Source organism: Lutra lutra, chromosome 1 (assembly GCF_902655055.1).
Source record: "Lutra lutra chromosome 1, mLutLut1.2, whole genome shotgun sequence".
Classification (NCBI taxonomy): Eukaryota; Metazoa; Chordata; class Mammalia; order Carnivora; family Mustelidae; genus Lutra; species Lutra lutra.
Window position 1 is genome coordinate 134300982 of NC_062278.1, and position 16223 is coordinate 134317204.

Consider the following 16223-nt stretch of genomic DNA (forward strand, 5'->3'; position numbering starts at 1 on the left):
CATTCAGGTCCGAAGAGGGCTCTGCCACATGCTTAATGGGAAGCTAATTCTGTCGGGAAATCGAATTGAACTGAGAAGAAACTACAGTACCTTACTTCCAGAAAATCCTTTGGTTCCCTGTAAAAGATGAAATCTCTCTCACTGACACATCAAAGACAGACAGCAGTTGGATTCACAGACTGCTGCAGCAGGCAGCGGCTGCCTCCCTAAAGAAGCAATTGTGTTTCTTTAATTGCTTCTGGCTCTCTAAGCACAAACGGATGATAGAGGGATTGAATGAAGGCTCTGAACTCATTAAGATTTCTAAGAAGTTGAATTAGTCCACAGGTGAAGACATAGCTATGTAATTGGAGAAAGGCAATGGGGGGCATGGAAGAGAGAAAGGGAGGGAGAGAAGAAGAGACAACAGAGCATGTTGTAGAGAATTCAAAATCACATTTCTAGCAGAGCCTCACCTTTTGACCATGCTCCCCTGGACATCCTGCAATCCCTTTATCTCCTGGGGGTCCAAAGTCTCCTCGTCTTCCCTAAGAAAAGGCAGCCAAACAGGTAAAACAGGTCACCACAGTGACTCTTGTCAAAAGTTGCCAGCAGTTTGCCCTTTAGAAGTGAAGCTCTTCCTTCTGCAAATGCATTCATTTACCTCTGGCTCTCCTCTCTATTCAACATGTCTTCCCCGTCAACCTTCCAGGCCTCCTTACAGACCCAAGATCATACGGAGGTGCAGGAGGAGCCCAGTGGCTTCACTGTCCTCAGCAGACGGCACAGCCAAATGTTCAGAAGTTGCGTCACATTCCAGCCCCCTTTCAAAGACTCCAGTAATACACGTTGGCCCTGGCATGGTAGCCAAGGTCCCAGTGCTGCCCTGGAGAAGCCAGCACAGCTGGTGGTTCTGAAGCCAGGGGCCGGAGCTGAGTAGAAGCCGCTGATGGGACGGGCCCCTGCTACCAGAACTCAGAGATGGGAAGTGCAAGTGCTCATGGAAAGGACCACCAGGGGAAAGAGTCCCAAAGTCAGACCGTCCACTAGGGGAAGAGTGCTCAAGGTCAATGGTATGTGCGTATCCCATCAATCCTGTTTCTCCCAGGAAATATTTAAACACAGGAAAATGCTAGAGTAAATGAATTTCCAGAGAAAAGAAATGTAGTGCTCCTTGAAGACAGGAATCCCCCCACTCTCTCTTTACCCAGTTATGTCCCTTGCACCTGGCTCTGTCAGATCTGGCTGTAAAGTGGGTGCTTAGGGTATGCTGTTTGGATAAATAGTTGTTTAGCAATGAGCTTGGTTATTTCCTCCCTGGTAGTTTAGGGAAGAAGGGATCTTCCTTCCTCCTGCTTTGCTTTCTTTATTCTGGAGATTACTCCCAGGAAAAGTAAGAGGCCTCACTCATGGTCACAGGACACTGAGAGGTAAGAGGCCTCACTCATGGTCACAGGACACTGAGAGATACTGAACATTGTGACCTGTTGACGGGACTGTCAGCCAGATGTGGGCTTGTGGCCAGACACTCACACTCAAAGTCCTCTATGCTGTATCAGTGGGCTCTAAGACCCTTCTGCAGGTATGGGGTAGGTGGGTTGGGGCACTCCCCTTTGTGGTCATTTTGTAAACTGGTCAACACTAGAGTCTTAGAGGAATGTTATCTGTCTATAGATCAGGAGACTGAGAGGAAGTTAAATGTCTTGCTAGGGTTTCATGTCTAGGTCAGCCTTTGGCTGTCTAACTGAGCTTATACTTTTAATTATACCTGCCCAGGCATGATATAATTTTGTTTTAAATATTGCTGCCCTGGTGGAGAGCTAGCTCAATTCTAAGGGGATGGAGATGCAGGCTGGATGCTTCCTGAACTTTCCCCACCCCAAACAGAGCCACTCAAGTATTTCAGTTCCTTCTAATCATAATTTGATCGATGAACCATGTGAGAGTTCTGGTTTAAGGGTCAAAGACTGAGATTAGAAAACCTCTGTGTTACATGGACCCATGAAGCCGTGACTTTCCGTGCACTCAGCACTGAGCTCCAGGTCTGAAGACAGACCCTCACTAGTAGTCAGCCCTATTGCGCCCTGCACAGGGGAGACAGGACCATGCTCTCCTCCCTGCCACTGATAAAAACATGCCAGGCAACATGTAGGCAAGCCTGCTCCCTCCCTTCCTGCAAAAGTGGATTTGGTGAGTGTTCATGATCCAGACCAAAAAAAAGGGGTGAAGGAGAAACCCATTTTCTTCCAAATCCACCAAAACACCCCATATAAACAAACCCTTTCTGTAGGAACATAAAGCTGTCCATGCAAAAGAAAATCATTGCTTGTGTTGGGGGGGAGGGTCAGAAAAACTTACGGGATCTCCGTCGTCTCCCCTGTGTCCTCTGCTGCCTTTCAGACCTGGAAAACCCTGGGAGGAAAGAGAAAAATACATTTTGGTCAGCATCCTTCAATCTGAACTTATGAAATCATTAGACAATTGCCTCCTTTCAACTTGGTCACAGTGTCTGTGGGGGTGGCTGTGAGTCTGGGGGAGAATCTGACAAGCCCAGACTCCTGCTGGAGTCTAACCTGTGGAGCTGACTTTGCAGCTTAGGGTGTCTGGGGGGTTCCTACACCTAAGAGGCTGCGTGGTAGGCAGCTGTAGCCACTACAACTCTCATAGAAGGCAAATCGATCACATTTCCAGAGAGATCATTTTATTTCCTTTTGCTTTTCTGAGAGCTCAAGGAAAAAGAAGCACTTCTCCTAGCGAGGTTACATATATTTCAGTGGCGGTCATCACTTCCTCTGCCACGTGGAGTTTAACTGCCTCGTGGCTTCTTTATGGCAAAGATTTCAACAGGGCTTTGCTTTCCTCACAGTAAAACAGAGGTCCCGGCTCTCTGCTCAGTACACCTGGGGCTGTGCTCTTGGAGTGTAACTTTAAGACTGACCAGAGCCAAGTGAGGGGAGAGGAAACTGTGCTGAACAAAGCATTGTAACTCAGTAAAATGGCCAAGATCACGTACCCACGGATAGGCAGTGCAGAACTTATTAGTAGTGTTTACTCTCTTAAAAAAAAAAAAAAAGACTCCTTTACTTATGATATCAAACTGCATTTGAAAAAGTGCATAAAATAAATAAAATCTAAAGGCATGGTTTAATTATTATAAAGTGAATGTCCATGTAGCCACCACCATGACCAAGAAACGGGACGCAGCCTCGCCACCCTCCTCCAACCTCCGCCAATGCCAAGCACTCCCACCGACACCCCAGGGGACACACTCTTGGCTTTTTTTTTATACTTCACTACTGAATTATTCATCCCTAGACATGATTGGTTAGTTTTGCTCGCTTCAAACTTTTTTTTTTTTTTTTTCTTTTTAATTTTTTTTTTATTTTTTCAGCATAACAGTATTCATTATTTTTGCACCACACCCAGTGCTCCATGCAATCTGTGCCCTCTACAATACCCACCACCTGGTGCCCCCAACCTCCCACCCCCCACCCCTTCAAAATTCTCAGATCGTTTTTCAGAGTCCATAGTCTCTCATGGTTCACCTCCCCTTCCAATTTCCCTCAACTCCCTTCTCCTCTCCATCTCCCCTTGTCCTCCATGCTATTTGTTATGCTCCACAAATAAGTGAAACCATATGATAATTGACTCTCTCTGCTTGACTTATTTCACTCAGCATAATCTCTGCCAGTCCCGTCCATGTTGCTACAAAACTTGGGTATTCATCCTTTCTTTCTTTTTTTTTTTTTTTTTTTTTTTTTAACAGCTTTATAAACATATATTTTTATCCCCAGGGGTACAGGTCTGCGAATCGCCAGGTTTACACACTTCACAACACTCACCATAGCACATACCCTCCCCAATATCCATAACCCCACCCCCTCTCTCAACCCCCTCCCCACATCAACCCTCAGTTTGTTTTGTGAGATTAAGAGTCACTTATGGTTTGTCTCCCTCCCAATCCCATCTTGTTTCCTTTACTCTTCTCCTACCCCCTCACCCCCCCATGTTGCATCTCCTCTCCCTCATATCAGGGAGATCATATGATAGTTGTCTTTCTCCGATTGACTGAGTTGCGCTAAGCATGATACCCTCTAGTTCCATCCACGTCGTCGCAAATGGCAAGATTTCATTTCTTTTGATGGCTGCAATAGTATTCCATTGTGTATATATACCACATCTTCTTATCTCCATTCGTCTGTAGATGGACATCTAGGTTCTTTCCATAGTTTGGCTATTGTAGACATTGCTGCTATAAACATTCGGGTGCATGTGCCCTTCGGATCACTATGTTTGTATCTTTAGGGTAAATACCCAGCAGTGCAATTGCAGGGTCATAGGGTAGTTCTATTTTCAACATTTTGAGGAACCTCCATGCTGTTTTCCAGAGTGGTTGCACCATCTTGCATTCCCACCACAGTGTAGGAGGGTTCCCCTTTCTCCGCATCCTCGCCAGCCATCTGTCATTTCCTGACTTGTTAATTTTAGCCATTCTGACTGGTGTGAGGTGATATCTCTGGTGGTTTTGATTTGTATTTCCCTGAGCCGAGGGATATGGAGCACTTTTTCATGTGTCTGTTGGCCATCTGGATGTCTTCTTTGCAGAAATTCTGTTCATGTCCTCGGCCCATTTCTTGATTGGATTATTTGTTCTTTGGGTGTGAGTTTGCTAAGTTCTTTATAGATTTTGGACACTAGCCCTTTATCTGATATGTCATTTGCAAATATCTTCTCCCATTCTGTCAGTTGTCTTTTGGTTTTGTTCACTGTTTCCTTTGCTGTGCAAAAGCTTTTGATCTTGATAAAATCCCAAAAGTTCATTTTTGCCCTTGCTTCCCTTGCCTTTGGTGATGTTCCTAGGAAGATGTTGCTGCGGCTGACGTCGAAGAGGTTGCTGCCTGTGTTCTCCTCGAGGATTTTGATGGATTCCTTTCTCACATTGAGATCCTTCATCCATTTTGAGTCTATTTTCGTGTGTGGTGTAAGGAAATGATCCAATTTCATTTTTCTGCATGTGGCTGTCCAATTTCCCAACACCATTTATTGAAGAGGCTGTCTTTGTTCCATTGGACATTCTTTCCTGCTTTGTCGAAGATTAGTTGACCATAGAGTTGAGGGTCCATTTCTGGGCTCTCTATTCTGTTCCATTGATCTATGTGTCTGTTTTTGTGCCAGTACCATGCTGTCTTGATGATGACTGCTTTGTAATAGAGCTTGAAGTCCGGAATTGTGATGCCACCAACTTTGGCTTTCTTTTTCAATATTCCTTTGGCTATTCGAGGTCTTTTCTGGTTCCATATAAATTTAGGATTATTTGTTCCATTTCTTTGAAAAAAATGGATGGTACTTTGATAGGAATTGCATTAATATGTAGATTGCTTTAGGTAGCAATAGACATTTTCACAATATTTATTCTTCCAATCCAGGAGCATGGAACATTTTTCCATTTCTTTGGTGTCTTCCTCAATTTCTTTCATGAGTACTTTATAGTTTTCTGAGTATAGATTCTTAGTCTCTTTGGTTAGGTTTATTCTAGGTATCTTATAGTTTTGGGTGCAATTGTAAATGGGATGGACTCCTTAATTCTCTTTCTTCTGTCTTGTTGTTGGTGTAGAGAAATGCAACTGATTTCTGTGCATTGATTTATATCCTGACACTTGACTGAATTCCTGTACAAGTTCTAGCAGTTTTGGAGTGGAGTCTTTTGGGTTTTCCACATAGAGTATCATATCATCTGCGAAGAGTGATAGTTTGACTTCTTCTTTGCCGATTTGGATGCCTTTAATTTCCTTTTGTTGTCTGATTGCTGAGGCTAGGACTTCTAGTACTATGTGAATAGCAGTGGTGATAACGGACATCCTGCCGTGTTCCTGCACCTTAGCGGAAAAGCTTCAGTTTTCTCCATTGAGAATGATATTTGCGGTGGGTTTTTCATAGATGGCTTTGATAATATTGAGGTATGTACCGTCTATCCCTACACTTTGAAGAGTTTTGATCAGGAAGGGATGCTGTACTTTGTCAAATGCTTTTTCAGCATCTATGGAGAGTATCATATGGTTCTTGTTCTTTCTTTTATTAATGTGTTGTATCACATTGATTGATTTGCGGATGTTGAACCAGCCTTGCAGCCCTGGAATAAATCCCACTTGGTCGTGGTGAATAATCCTTTTAATGTACTGTTGAATCCTATTGGCTAGTATTTTGGCGAGAATTTTTGCATCTGTGTTCATCAAGGATATTGGTCTGTAGTTCTCTTTTTTGTTGGGATCCTTGTCTGGTTTTGGGATCAAGGTAATGCTGGCCTCATAAAATGAGTTTGGAAGTTTTCCTTCTATTTCTATTTTTTGGAACAGTTTCAGGAGAATAGGAATTAGTTCTTCTTTAAACGTTTGGTAGAATTCCCCCGGGAAGCCGTCTGGCCCTGGGCTTTTGTTTGTTTGGAGATTTTTGATGACTGTTTCAATCTCCTTACTGGTTATGGGTCTGTTGAGGCTTTCTATTTCTTCCTGGTTCAGTTGTGGTAGTTTATATGTCTCTAGGAATGCATCCATTTCTTCCAGATTGTCAAATTTGTTGGCGTAGAGTTGCTCATAGTATGTTCTTATAATTGTCTGTATTTCTTTGGTGTTCGTTGTGATCTCTCCTCTTTCATTCATGATTTTATTTATTTGGGTCCTTTCTCTTTTCTTTTTGATAAGTCTGGCCAGGGGTTTATCAATCTTATTAATTCTTTCAAAGAACCAGCTCCTAGTTTCGTTGATTTGTTCTATTGTTTTTTTGGTTTCTATTTCATTGATTTCTGCTCTGATCTTTATGATTTCTCTTCTCCTGCTGAGTTTAGGGTTTCTTTCTTGTTCTTTCTCCAGCTCCTTTAGGTGTAGGGTTAGGTTGTGTACCTGAGATCTTTCTTGTTTCTTGAGAAAGGCTTGTACTGCTATATATTTTCCTCTCAGGACTGCCTTTGTTGTGTCCCACAGATTCTGAACCGTTGTGTTTTCATTATCATTTGTTTCCATAAATTTTTTCAATTCTTCTTTAATTCCTGGTTGACCCATTCATTCTTTAGAAGGATGCTGTTTAGTCTCCATGTATTTGGGTTCTTTCCAAATTTCCTCTTGTGATTGAGTTCTAGCTTTAGAGCATTGTGGTCTGAAAATATGCAGGGAATGATCCCAATCTTTTGATACCGGTTGAGACTTGATTTAGGACCAAGAATGTGATCTATTCTGGAGAATGTTCCATGTGCACTAGAGAAGAATGTGTATTCTGTTGCTTTGGGATGAAATGTTCTGAATATATCTGTGATGTCCATCTGGTCCAGTGTGTCATTTAAGGCCTTGATTTCCTTGTTGATCTTTTGCTTGGATGATCTGTCCATTTCAGTGAGGGGAGTGTTAAAATCCCCTACTATTATTGTATTCTTGTCGATGTGTTTCTTTGATTTTGTTATTAATTGGTTTATATAGTTGGCTGCTCCCACGTTAGGGGCATAGATATTTAAAATTGTTAGATCTTCTTGTTGGACAGTTCCTTTGAGTATGATATAGTGTCCTTCCTCATCTCTTATTATAGTCTTTGGCTTAAAATCTAATTGATCTGATATAAGGATTGCCACTCCTGCTTTCTTCTGATGTCCATTAGCATGGTAAATTCTTTTCCACCCCCTCACTTTAAACCTGGAGGTGTCTTCGGGTTTAAGATGAGTTTCTTGTAGGCAACATATAGATGGGTTTTGTTTTTTTATCCATTCTGATACCCTGTGTCTTTTGATTGGGGCATTTAGCCCATTAACATTCAGGGTAAGTATTGAGAGATATGAATTTAGTGCCATTGTATTGCCTGTAAGGTGACTGTTATTGTATATTGTCTCTGTTTCTTTCTGATCTACTACTTTGAGGGTCTCTCTTTGCTTAGAGGACCCCTTTCAATATTTCCTGTAGAGCTGGTTTGGTATTTGCAAATTCTTTCAGTTTTTGTTTGTCCTGGAAGCTTTAATCTCTCCTTCTATTTTCAATGATAGCCTAGCTGGATATAGTATTCTTGGCTGCATGTTTTTCTCATTTAGTACTCTGAATATATCATGCCAGCTCTTTCTGGCCTGCCAGGTCTCTGTAGATAAGTCTGCTGCCAATCGAATATTTTTACCATTGTACGTTACAGACTTCTTTTCCCGGGCTGCTTTCAGAATCTTTTCTTTGTCACTAACACTTGTCAATTTTACTATTAGGTGACGGGGTGTGGACCTATTCTTATTGATTTTGTGGGGGGTTCTCTGAACCTCCTGGATTTTGATGCTTGTTCCCTTTGCCATATTGGGGAAATTCTCTCCAATAATTCTCTCCAATATACCTTCTGCTCCCCTCTCTGTTTCCTCTTCTTCTGGAATCCCAATTATTCTAATGTTGTTTCGTCTTATGGTGTCACTTATCTCTCGAATTCTCCCCTCGTGGTCCAGTAGCTGTTTGTCCCTCTTTTGCTCAGCTTCTTTATTCTCTGTCATTTGGTCTTCTATATCGCTAATTCTTTCTTCTGCCTCATTATCCTAGCAGTGAGAGCCTCCATTTTTGATTGCACCTCATTAATAGCTTTTTTGATTTCAACTTGGTTAGATTTTAGTTCTTTTATTTCTCCAGAAAGGGCTTTTATATCTCCCGAGAGGGTTGCTTTAATATCTTCCATGCCTTTTTCAAGCCCGGCTAGAACCTTGAGAATCGTCATTCTGAACTCTATATCTGACATATTACCAATGTCTGTATTGATTAGGTCCCTAGCCTTTGGTACTGCATCTTGTTGTTGTTTTTTTGTGGTGAATTTTTCTCCTTGTCATTTGTCCAGATAAGAGTTTATGAAGGAGCAAGTAAAATACTAAAAGGGTGGCAACAACCCCAGGAAAATATGCTTTAGCCAAATCAGAAGAGATTCCGAATTGTGAGGGGGGAGAAAGGGGATAAAAAGGAGTTCAGAAAGAAAGAAAAAAAAAAAAAAAGAAACTATTAAAAAAAAAGAAAGCCGATAAAGAAAAAATATAAAAAGAGGAAAAAAATATATATATTAGATAAACTATTTAAAAAACGTTAAAAAAAAAAGGTAAGAGTTAAAAAAAATTTCAGCAGAAGAAGAGAAAAAGAAAAAAAAATTGAAAAAGAAAAAAAAATTAAATTATCTGCAAGGCTAAAAAATCATGGGGAGAAAGCCATGAGTTCCGTGCTTTGCTTTCTTCTCCTCTGGAATTCCGCCACTCTCTTTGGTAGGTGAACTTGGTCCTGGCTGGGTTTCCAGTTGATCTTCTGGGGGAGGGGCCTGTTGTAGTGATTCTCAAGCGTCTTTGCCCCAGGCGGAGTTGCACCGCCCTTACCCGGGGCCGCGCTGAGTAATCCGCTCGGGTTCGCTTTCGGGAGCTTTTGTTCCCTGAGCGCTTTCCGTAGAGTCCGGAGGACGGGAATGAAGATGGTGGCCTCCCGGTCTCCGGCCCGGAGGAGCCGAGAGCCTGGGGCCCCACTCCTCAGTGCGCCCTCAGAGAACAGCGCCCAATGTCTTCCGCCACCCTGGCCTCCGGCCGCGCTCTGAGCTGACCGAGCCTGCGACCGGTTCAAGGCAACCCGAGCTGAGAGTCACTCCTCGGCTCTGTCTCTGTAGCCGGCTTCCCCGTCTAATACCGGTAAGCTCTGCGACACTCAGACACCCCCGATCCTTCTGCGACCCTGCGGGAGCTGAGGCCGCGCTGACCCCGCCTGGGCTTCCAGTTAAGCCTCTGGAGCGATGTCCCTCAGCGGAACAGACTTTTAAAAGTCCTGATTTTGCTCCGTTGCTCCGCTGCTCGCCGGGAGCCGGCCCCTCCCCCCGCGGTCTATCTTCCCGTCGCTTTGGATTCACTTCTCCGCCAGTCCTACCTTGCAGAAAGTGGTTGATTTTCTGTTTCTGGAATTGCTGTTCTTCTTCTCTTCAATCTCCCGTTGGATTTGTAGGTGTTTGCAATCTTTAGATAAGCTATTTAGCTGATCTCCCGCTACCCGAAGTAGTCTCAGCCTGCTACTTCTCCGCCATCTTGACTCCTCTCTCAAACTTTTTATAAATGGAATCTTACTATATGTATTTTTCTTCATTTTGCTTTTTTGGTTTTTTTTGCCCATTACTGTATTTATAACACTTATTCATGTTGTGTATGTACCTGCGGTTCATTCATCCTCATCACCTTAGAGCATTCCATTAGCAAAGACACCGTGACATATTTATTTACGCTATTGTGTAATGGATCTTCTAGAATTTGTTTTTTAAAGGGCTATTAATCTGCAATGCCTTGCTCTTTTTGTGGTTCAATTTCACTCATTGCTGATGAACTACAGCCTTCCCCACGGTCTCCAACACCTCTTGCACTCCTCAAACTGTTCAAAGCTACAAAAGTGCAAAAGTACAGGGCGCCTGGGTGGCTCAGTGGGTTAAGCCGCTGCCTTCGGCTCAGGTCATGATCTCAGGGTCCTGGGATCGAGTCCCGCATCGGGCTCTCTGCTCAGCGGAGAACCTGCTTCCTCCTCTCTCTCTCTGCCTGCCTCTCTGCCTATTTGTGATCTCTCTGTGTGAAATAAATAAATAAAATCTTTAAAAAAAAAAGTGCAAAAGTACAAATGGCAAAACCAAGGAGCAACGTCATGAAGGATATGGAGGAAAAATGGGAGTTATTCTTAACAGCAGTATCCAAAACGAGTCTTTTGAAACTGGCCTCCTACACCTCAGAAGTTGCATGAAATAAATGTCTGAAGCAATTACATCGGCATTGAGTGAAGACAAAATGCAAAATGTACTGCGTGGCCTCAGTTCCACCCACAAAATCAAGGCACACTGGGTAAAATAGTTTCACAACTGAATGGCACCTTCGAGGCTTGCAGTCCTTGGGATCCACGAGGACCTGGATCTCCCAAACACTTGCAAAATGTGCAGCAGCAAGTCTTCTCTGCAACGTTTCCCTAGAAAAGCAAACTTGAGTGAGCGACAATGGTCAGGAACTTCTCGGCATTAAGAACTGTATTCAGAGATCCTAAGGCACAACCTACACAGCTATCCTCTCTCTTTGGGGAGGGGTTGCAGAGGATCGGTGGGGCTCTTTGGCTTCATACTGAGGACAGGACACTGAGCTAGCAACTGCAACACAACATCCTCTTTCCCCGAAAATGATCTCTCTATAGAAAGGGCACCTGCCCCACAGATGACCACAGACCAAGTTTGCACAAGACTGCTTGGCTCGTCCTTGACACACTGCAGCATGAATTGCTGGGAGCTTTTCTATGTGACTAGGGGCTGGTTGTTTTTGTTGTTGTTGTTGTTGATTTTAATGCCTGTGCCTTCATTTGGTGAGATGATAAAGGAGGGAAGGCCACACAAAAACAAAAATAATGCTGCTCTGGTCTTTCACACTTTTTCATCTACTAAAGGCCATGCACTTTAGTTAGTGGGGCAAGCAAGGAGGTCTCTAGAAATACTCATCAAAATTCCAATTTCATTCTGATGGCCTTTTGAATAACTGCATTTCTGCTCCACAACTTACCAGGTACTGTGACAGCATCTTGCCCAGCTCTCTCATGCCAATGGTTAGATGAGTCCTGTAATCAAATCCCTTTCCAAATTCAAAGCTGGAAAACTCATCGTGGGCAGTCGTATTTAGGGACACCACCAGCAGAGCATCAAGTCCTAGTCAGTAAACGTAAGAGATCCGAACCAAAGGAATTGCACGTGAAAGAGAAGAAAGCCTGTTGTATTTCTACTCGGTAAGTGATGTTCAGAGAATCAAAAAAGGGGAAAGGAAACATAGGAAGAAGCAGGACTCTTGACATATGAAGAACCAAACAGGCTTGCTTGCTTGTTTAGGCTTCAAACCTAACAGAAAAACAATAGCAGAAAACTGTGTTTAATGCCTCACCACCAAGTTTTGATAGATGCAATTCTTAGGTATTTGAAAGCAATTTTTAAGAAAGAGCATTGTTATCAGGGAACTACAACTCAAAACCACAGTGAGCTACCACCTCACACCAGTCAGGTTGCTAAAATTAACCTGTCAGGAAATGACAGGTGTTGGCGAGAATGTGGAGAAAGGGGAACCCTCCTACACTGTCGGGTGGGAATGCAAGCTGGTGCAGCCACTCTGGAAAACAGTACGAGGTTCCTCAAGATGTTAAGAATAGAGCTACCCTATGACCCAGCAATTGCACTACTGGGCATTTACCCCAAAGATTCAAATGTAGTAATCCAAAGGGGCACCTGCACCCCAATGTTTATAGCAACAGTGTCCAAAGTGGCCAAACTATGGAAAGAGCCTAGTTGTCCATCAACAGATGAATGGATAAAGAAGTTATGGTATATATATGCACATGCAATGGAATACTATGCAGCCATTAAAAATACAAAATCTTGTCATTTGCAACAACATGGATGGAACTAGAGGATATTATGCTAAGTGAATTAAGTCAATCAGAGAAAGACAATTATCATATGATCTCACTAATAGGAGGGCTTTGAGAAACAAGACAGAGGATCATAGGGGAAGGGAGGGAAAAATGAAACAAGATGAAACCAGAGAGGGAGCCAAAACATAAGAAACTCTTAATATCAGGAAACAGACTGAGGGAAGGGGGTGGGAGGGATAAGGTGGCTGGGGGATGGACACTGGGGAGGGTATGTGCTATGGTGAGTGCTGTGAATTGTGTAAGACTGATGATTCACAGATCTGTACCCCTGAAACAAATAATACAGTATATGTTAATAAAAATAAATAGGTAGGTAGGTAGGTAGATAGATAGATAAGGCATTGTTCATCTTCAGAGGTTTTCTGAATTTTTCTGAATGTAAATTAATAATAGTTCTCAAAGTTATCTCCATGGCTGAACACCCCTGGGGGCCCAGGCCCTGCGAAACTGAGGAAAGCCCAGGGTGAACTCCTGAACATAGCCAGGACTCCATTTATTCATTCATTCACTCACTCATTAATTTGCTCACTAGTCCATTTGTTCCACTTATCCTTTCATTAAACAAATATTTGCTTATTAGAAGCCTATTGTGTATTAATCACTATACCAGGGACACAAGATGAGTAGGACAGACACACTCTGTCCCTTCACAGAAGTCCAGTCCAATGGAAAAGGTGGACAGGAATCAGATGGCTGATCTGAGAAGTGGTAATTGTCCTGAGAAGGAATGGCAGGGTGCTTTGAAGGCCTAAAGGAGAAGCTCCCAACTTGGTCTTAGAAAGTCATGGAAGGTTTCTGGGAGATACCTGCACTGATCCTGAAGGACAAATGGAAGCTGGTTGAGGTAGAGAACCAGAGACAGAAAGTGGAGAAGGATTGGGAGAGTTCTAGGTAGAAGAAAGTTGTGTGCCAGTAATGGGGGCCTGAGGGACTGAGGCGGGAGGTGTGCTGAAGGAAGAAGGGGATGGCTCTGTATGCCAGAGATGCTGAGTGTGGGGAGTGAGGGAAGGTCAGAGTGGGGAAAGGAGCCAGATCCTATAAAGGACCAGAGGTTGTACTAAGGAACATGATGTGCTCAAAACAGTGGGAAAAGAGGACAAAACAACCCAGCAATCAAGCAGGAAATTTTGTGGCCTCTAGGGAGGTTGCCCATGGATACTAAACCCCAGAAACCAGTGTGGGTCTATACCCAGAAAGTCTCAAACAATACATCTCATCTGATAATCAGTGGAGCCTCATGTCACTGCATAAGACTCTCAAAACTTCTGCAGTTAGCTTCCAGCTTGGTCTGAAACTAGGATGAGGGATAGGGGTTGTATACTAAGAAATGCTTTTCAAGATCAATGTGGCTTTCACATGGATAATCAGAAACAGTAGGTAGTGTCCTAGGTCAAGAGCCCTGGAACCATAATCTAAGAGAAGAATTTGTGTGTACATGGTTTATTGAGGGAGAAAGAAGTAGAGGAAGAGGAGGGGGAAGTTGTAAGCAAGAATGTGTCTCAGTAAAGTCTTCACCTTGATATGACTCATGAAGGACTCTGGTGTATAAACTGTATCAGAGTTGACCCACTTGAGGAAGGGTGCTATGTTTTTTATCCCTATATAGATTGTCCCCCTTCCATTTCCAGGTGGGACATTGTATAAACCCACCCCCCACTCCAAGGTAATGGTTCAGGTCAGCCAAAGACACATGACTGTAGAAGGTCACAGGTAAAGTACATGGCTGTGGCATTTGCAGTATCTGGGGGATAAGCATACAGGCTGGTCAAGGGGGTTTGGGAAGGCACCAACAGCATCTGCTTCCAATGACCAGACAGATCCCAAGATCTACCACACCTGAGTAAGAAGGGACTCATTAGCACATTCTGTGTTGTACCACTTAAATTTGCAATTCTGTACCTGCTGCTCTGAGCCTGTCTGATTGATCTTCAAGCATTATCTCGCTTTCACCCCCAAGACCATCTGAAAAGATGAGTAGAACCTAGAGGAAGAGAAAAGCAGAGGATGGGATGATGTGAAAATGAAACATATAATTGGGGAGGACGAAACAAATGAAAGAATTGCAGAGATGGGAGACTGAATGTGACAAGAGTACCTGTCCATGGGATTTAGGTCTATCATTAAAGGTCTCCCACAGCGACTGCAGGAACTGTGCATTCAGATGTGTTGGCCCATCGACATTGACTTGCTGCAGGCTGTCAAATATTGCTCTCTGGTAGAGTTGGAACTTGGCAGGGTCATTGTTCACCTTGAAGGCCACGTTCACCAGCACTTCTGTGCCTGCCCCACAGCTGACCCTCCCGATGGAGGTGATGTCCTCTAAGATGCTTGGGAGGTAGGATTCCAGCAGGGGGTGGCCATAGAACAACGGCTGCCCCAGCAGGTGAGTGGAAATGTCAAACCCGACCACTATGTCCATAAAGCAATCTGGAGACCAAGAGAAACAAGGCCAGATTAATGAGTAGACAAGAATAAGGAAGAGCAGACCAGGCAGAAAAAAGGAGAGTGGTCATGGCATGGCTCAGGACTGGAGGGTCCCTTATACCCAGTGTTCAAGAAGGAAGATATTGGCTGCTTGATCAACACAGGTATTTTCTCTCTCCTCTTTCAAATATTTCAAGTTCCAATCATGGTTTAGCCTCATTTTCAGTGGCTGGCTGTGTGTGTATGTGCGTGTGCACACATGCATATTTTTTCTTTTAATGATGACATATTATGATTCATATAATCATAACATTTTAAGTATCTGAAATATCCTTAGGGATTATTTAATCCAGATGTCACAAACGTAAATGGCTGCAAAGGCCGGGTAGATAATGTAAAGGAGTTAGATGGACAGAGATCAAAGAGAATGAAAGGAGAACAACAACCCCGTCGGTTCACTACTCAATTCCCACTGAGAGTAGCCATGTGGGAGATGGGTCTGGTGTAATCAGATTGCCTTTCTTTTTCCCAAGGAAAGCCTGAAATCTCCATTTTTCATGTGCAACTTTCAGTTTGTAAAAGCTATCAACTGATTTTAACAAGTTGTCAAAACTAGACAGGACCAATACAACTCAGCTGTAAGTTGCCATTTGGTCACTTCTGACCCTGCCTGATTGCTCATTTTATCACTAAGGAAATCACGATGCCTGGAAGTTGTTACTACTGCACCAGAGCAAGAACCCTGGCTTTTGGATTCCAGTGCCAGTGCCCTTTCCATCACTATTCTCTGCTTCTAGCTGAGCACCCCAAATGGGGCATAGACCATCTGGAGAGCTTGGAAAGACCAACCCATTCTGTGAAAGAAGTGGCTTCAGTCATGACTCCAGAAACAAAGCACGCTGAGGAATTTCTGCATGTTGTACAAATTACACAAAATATTATATCCTGAGATGTCATCCTCCCAACTCCCAGCCCAAATGTACAGAACCTGAGTCCTACATGGTGACTCTCACCTGAAGCGAAGAGTGACCTCCCCATCAGATGGCTCATTGCTGAACCTTCATTTCTTTCCCTTTCTCCCCTCTTGACTCACTTACCTCCTGGCCTTTATAGCCATTGGTTTTTTTGACTGCTGGGAATCAAATAATCACTAAGGGCAAATTCAAATCTTTACTATGTTATGATTATACAAATGCCATCATTAAAAGCAGAAGAAAATATGCACACACGTAGGTTCAAACAGACACACAACACAGAGACACACACAGGAACACGGAGTCCCTTACAAGATGGTTTGACAAAGTTAAAATAGTAAAGCTGCCAACCAGCCAAAGTCTGTTTCACTTACTTCCCACGGGACACAAG

At 43.3% G+C, this 16223-nt stretch overlaps 1 protein-coding gene across 5 annotated transcripts in view; it reads right to left on the bottom strand.

The window, feature by feature from the left end:
• The window catches only part of COL6A5 (collagen type VI alpha 5 chain), a 96549-nt gene that overhangs the window by 58755 nt on the left and 21571 nt on the right, over nucleotides 1-16223 (bottom strand). For all 5 annotated transcript variants that reach the window (XM_047737198.1, XM_047737187.1, XM_047737177.1 and 2 more), the window contains exons 8-14: nucleotides 14530-14861; nucleotides 14334-14415; nucleotides 11519-11661; nucleotides 10848-10940; nucleotides 2338-2391; nucleotides 456-527; nucleotides 91-117 (exon numbers count right to left, since the gene is read on the bottom strand). In XM_047737198.1, coding sequence (XP_047593154.1) covers nucleotides 91-117; nucleotides 456-527; nucleotides 2338-2391; nucleotides 10848-10940; nucleotides 11519-11661; nucleotides 14334-14415; nucleotides 14530-14861 — 803 coding nt within the window. The remainder of the gene's footprint in view (nucleotides 1-90; nucleotides 118-455; nucleotides 528-2337; nucleotides 2392-10847; nucleotides 10941-11518; nucleotides 11662-14333; nucleotides 14416-14529; nucleotides 14862-16223) is intronic.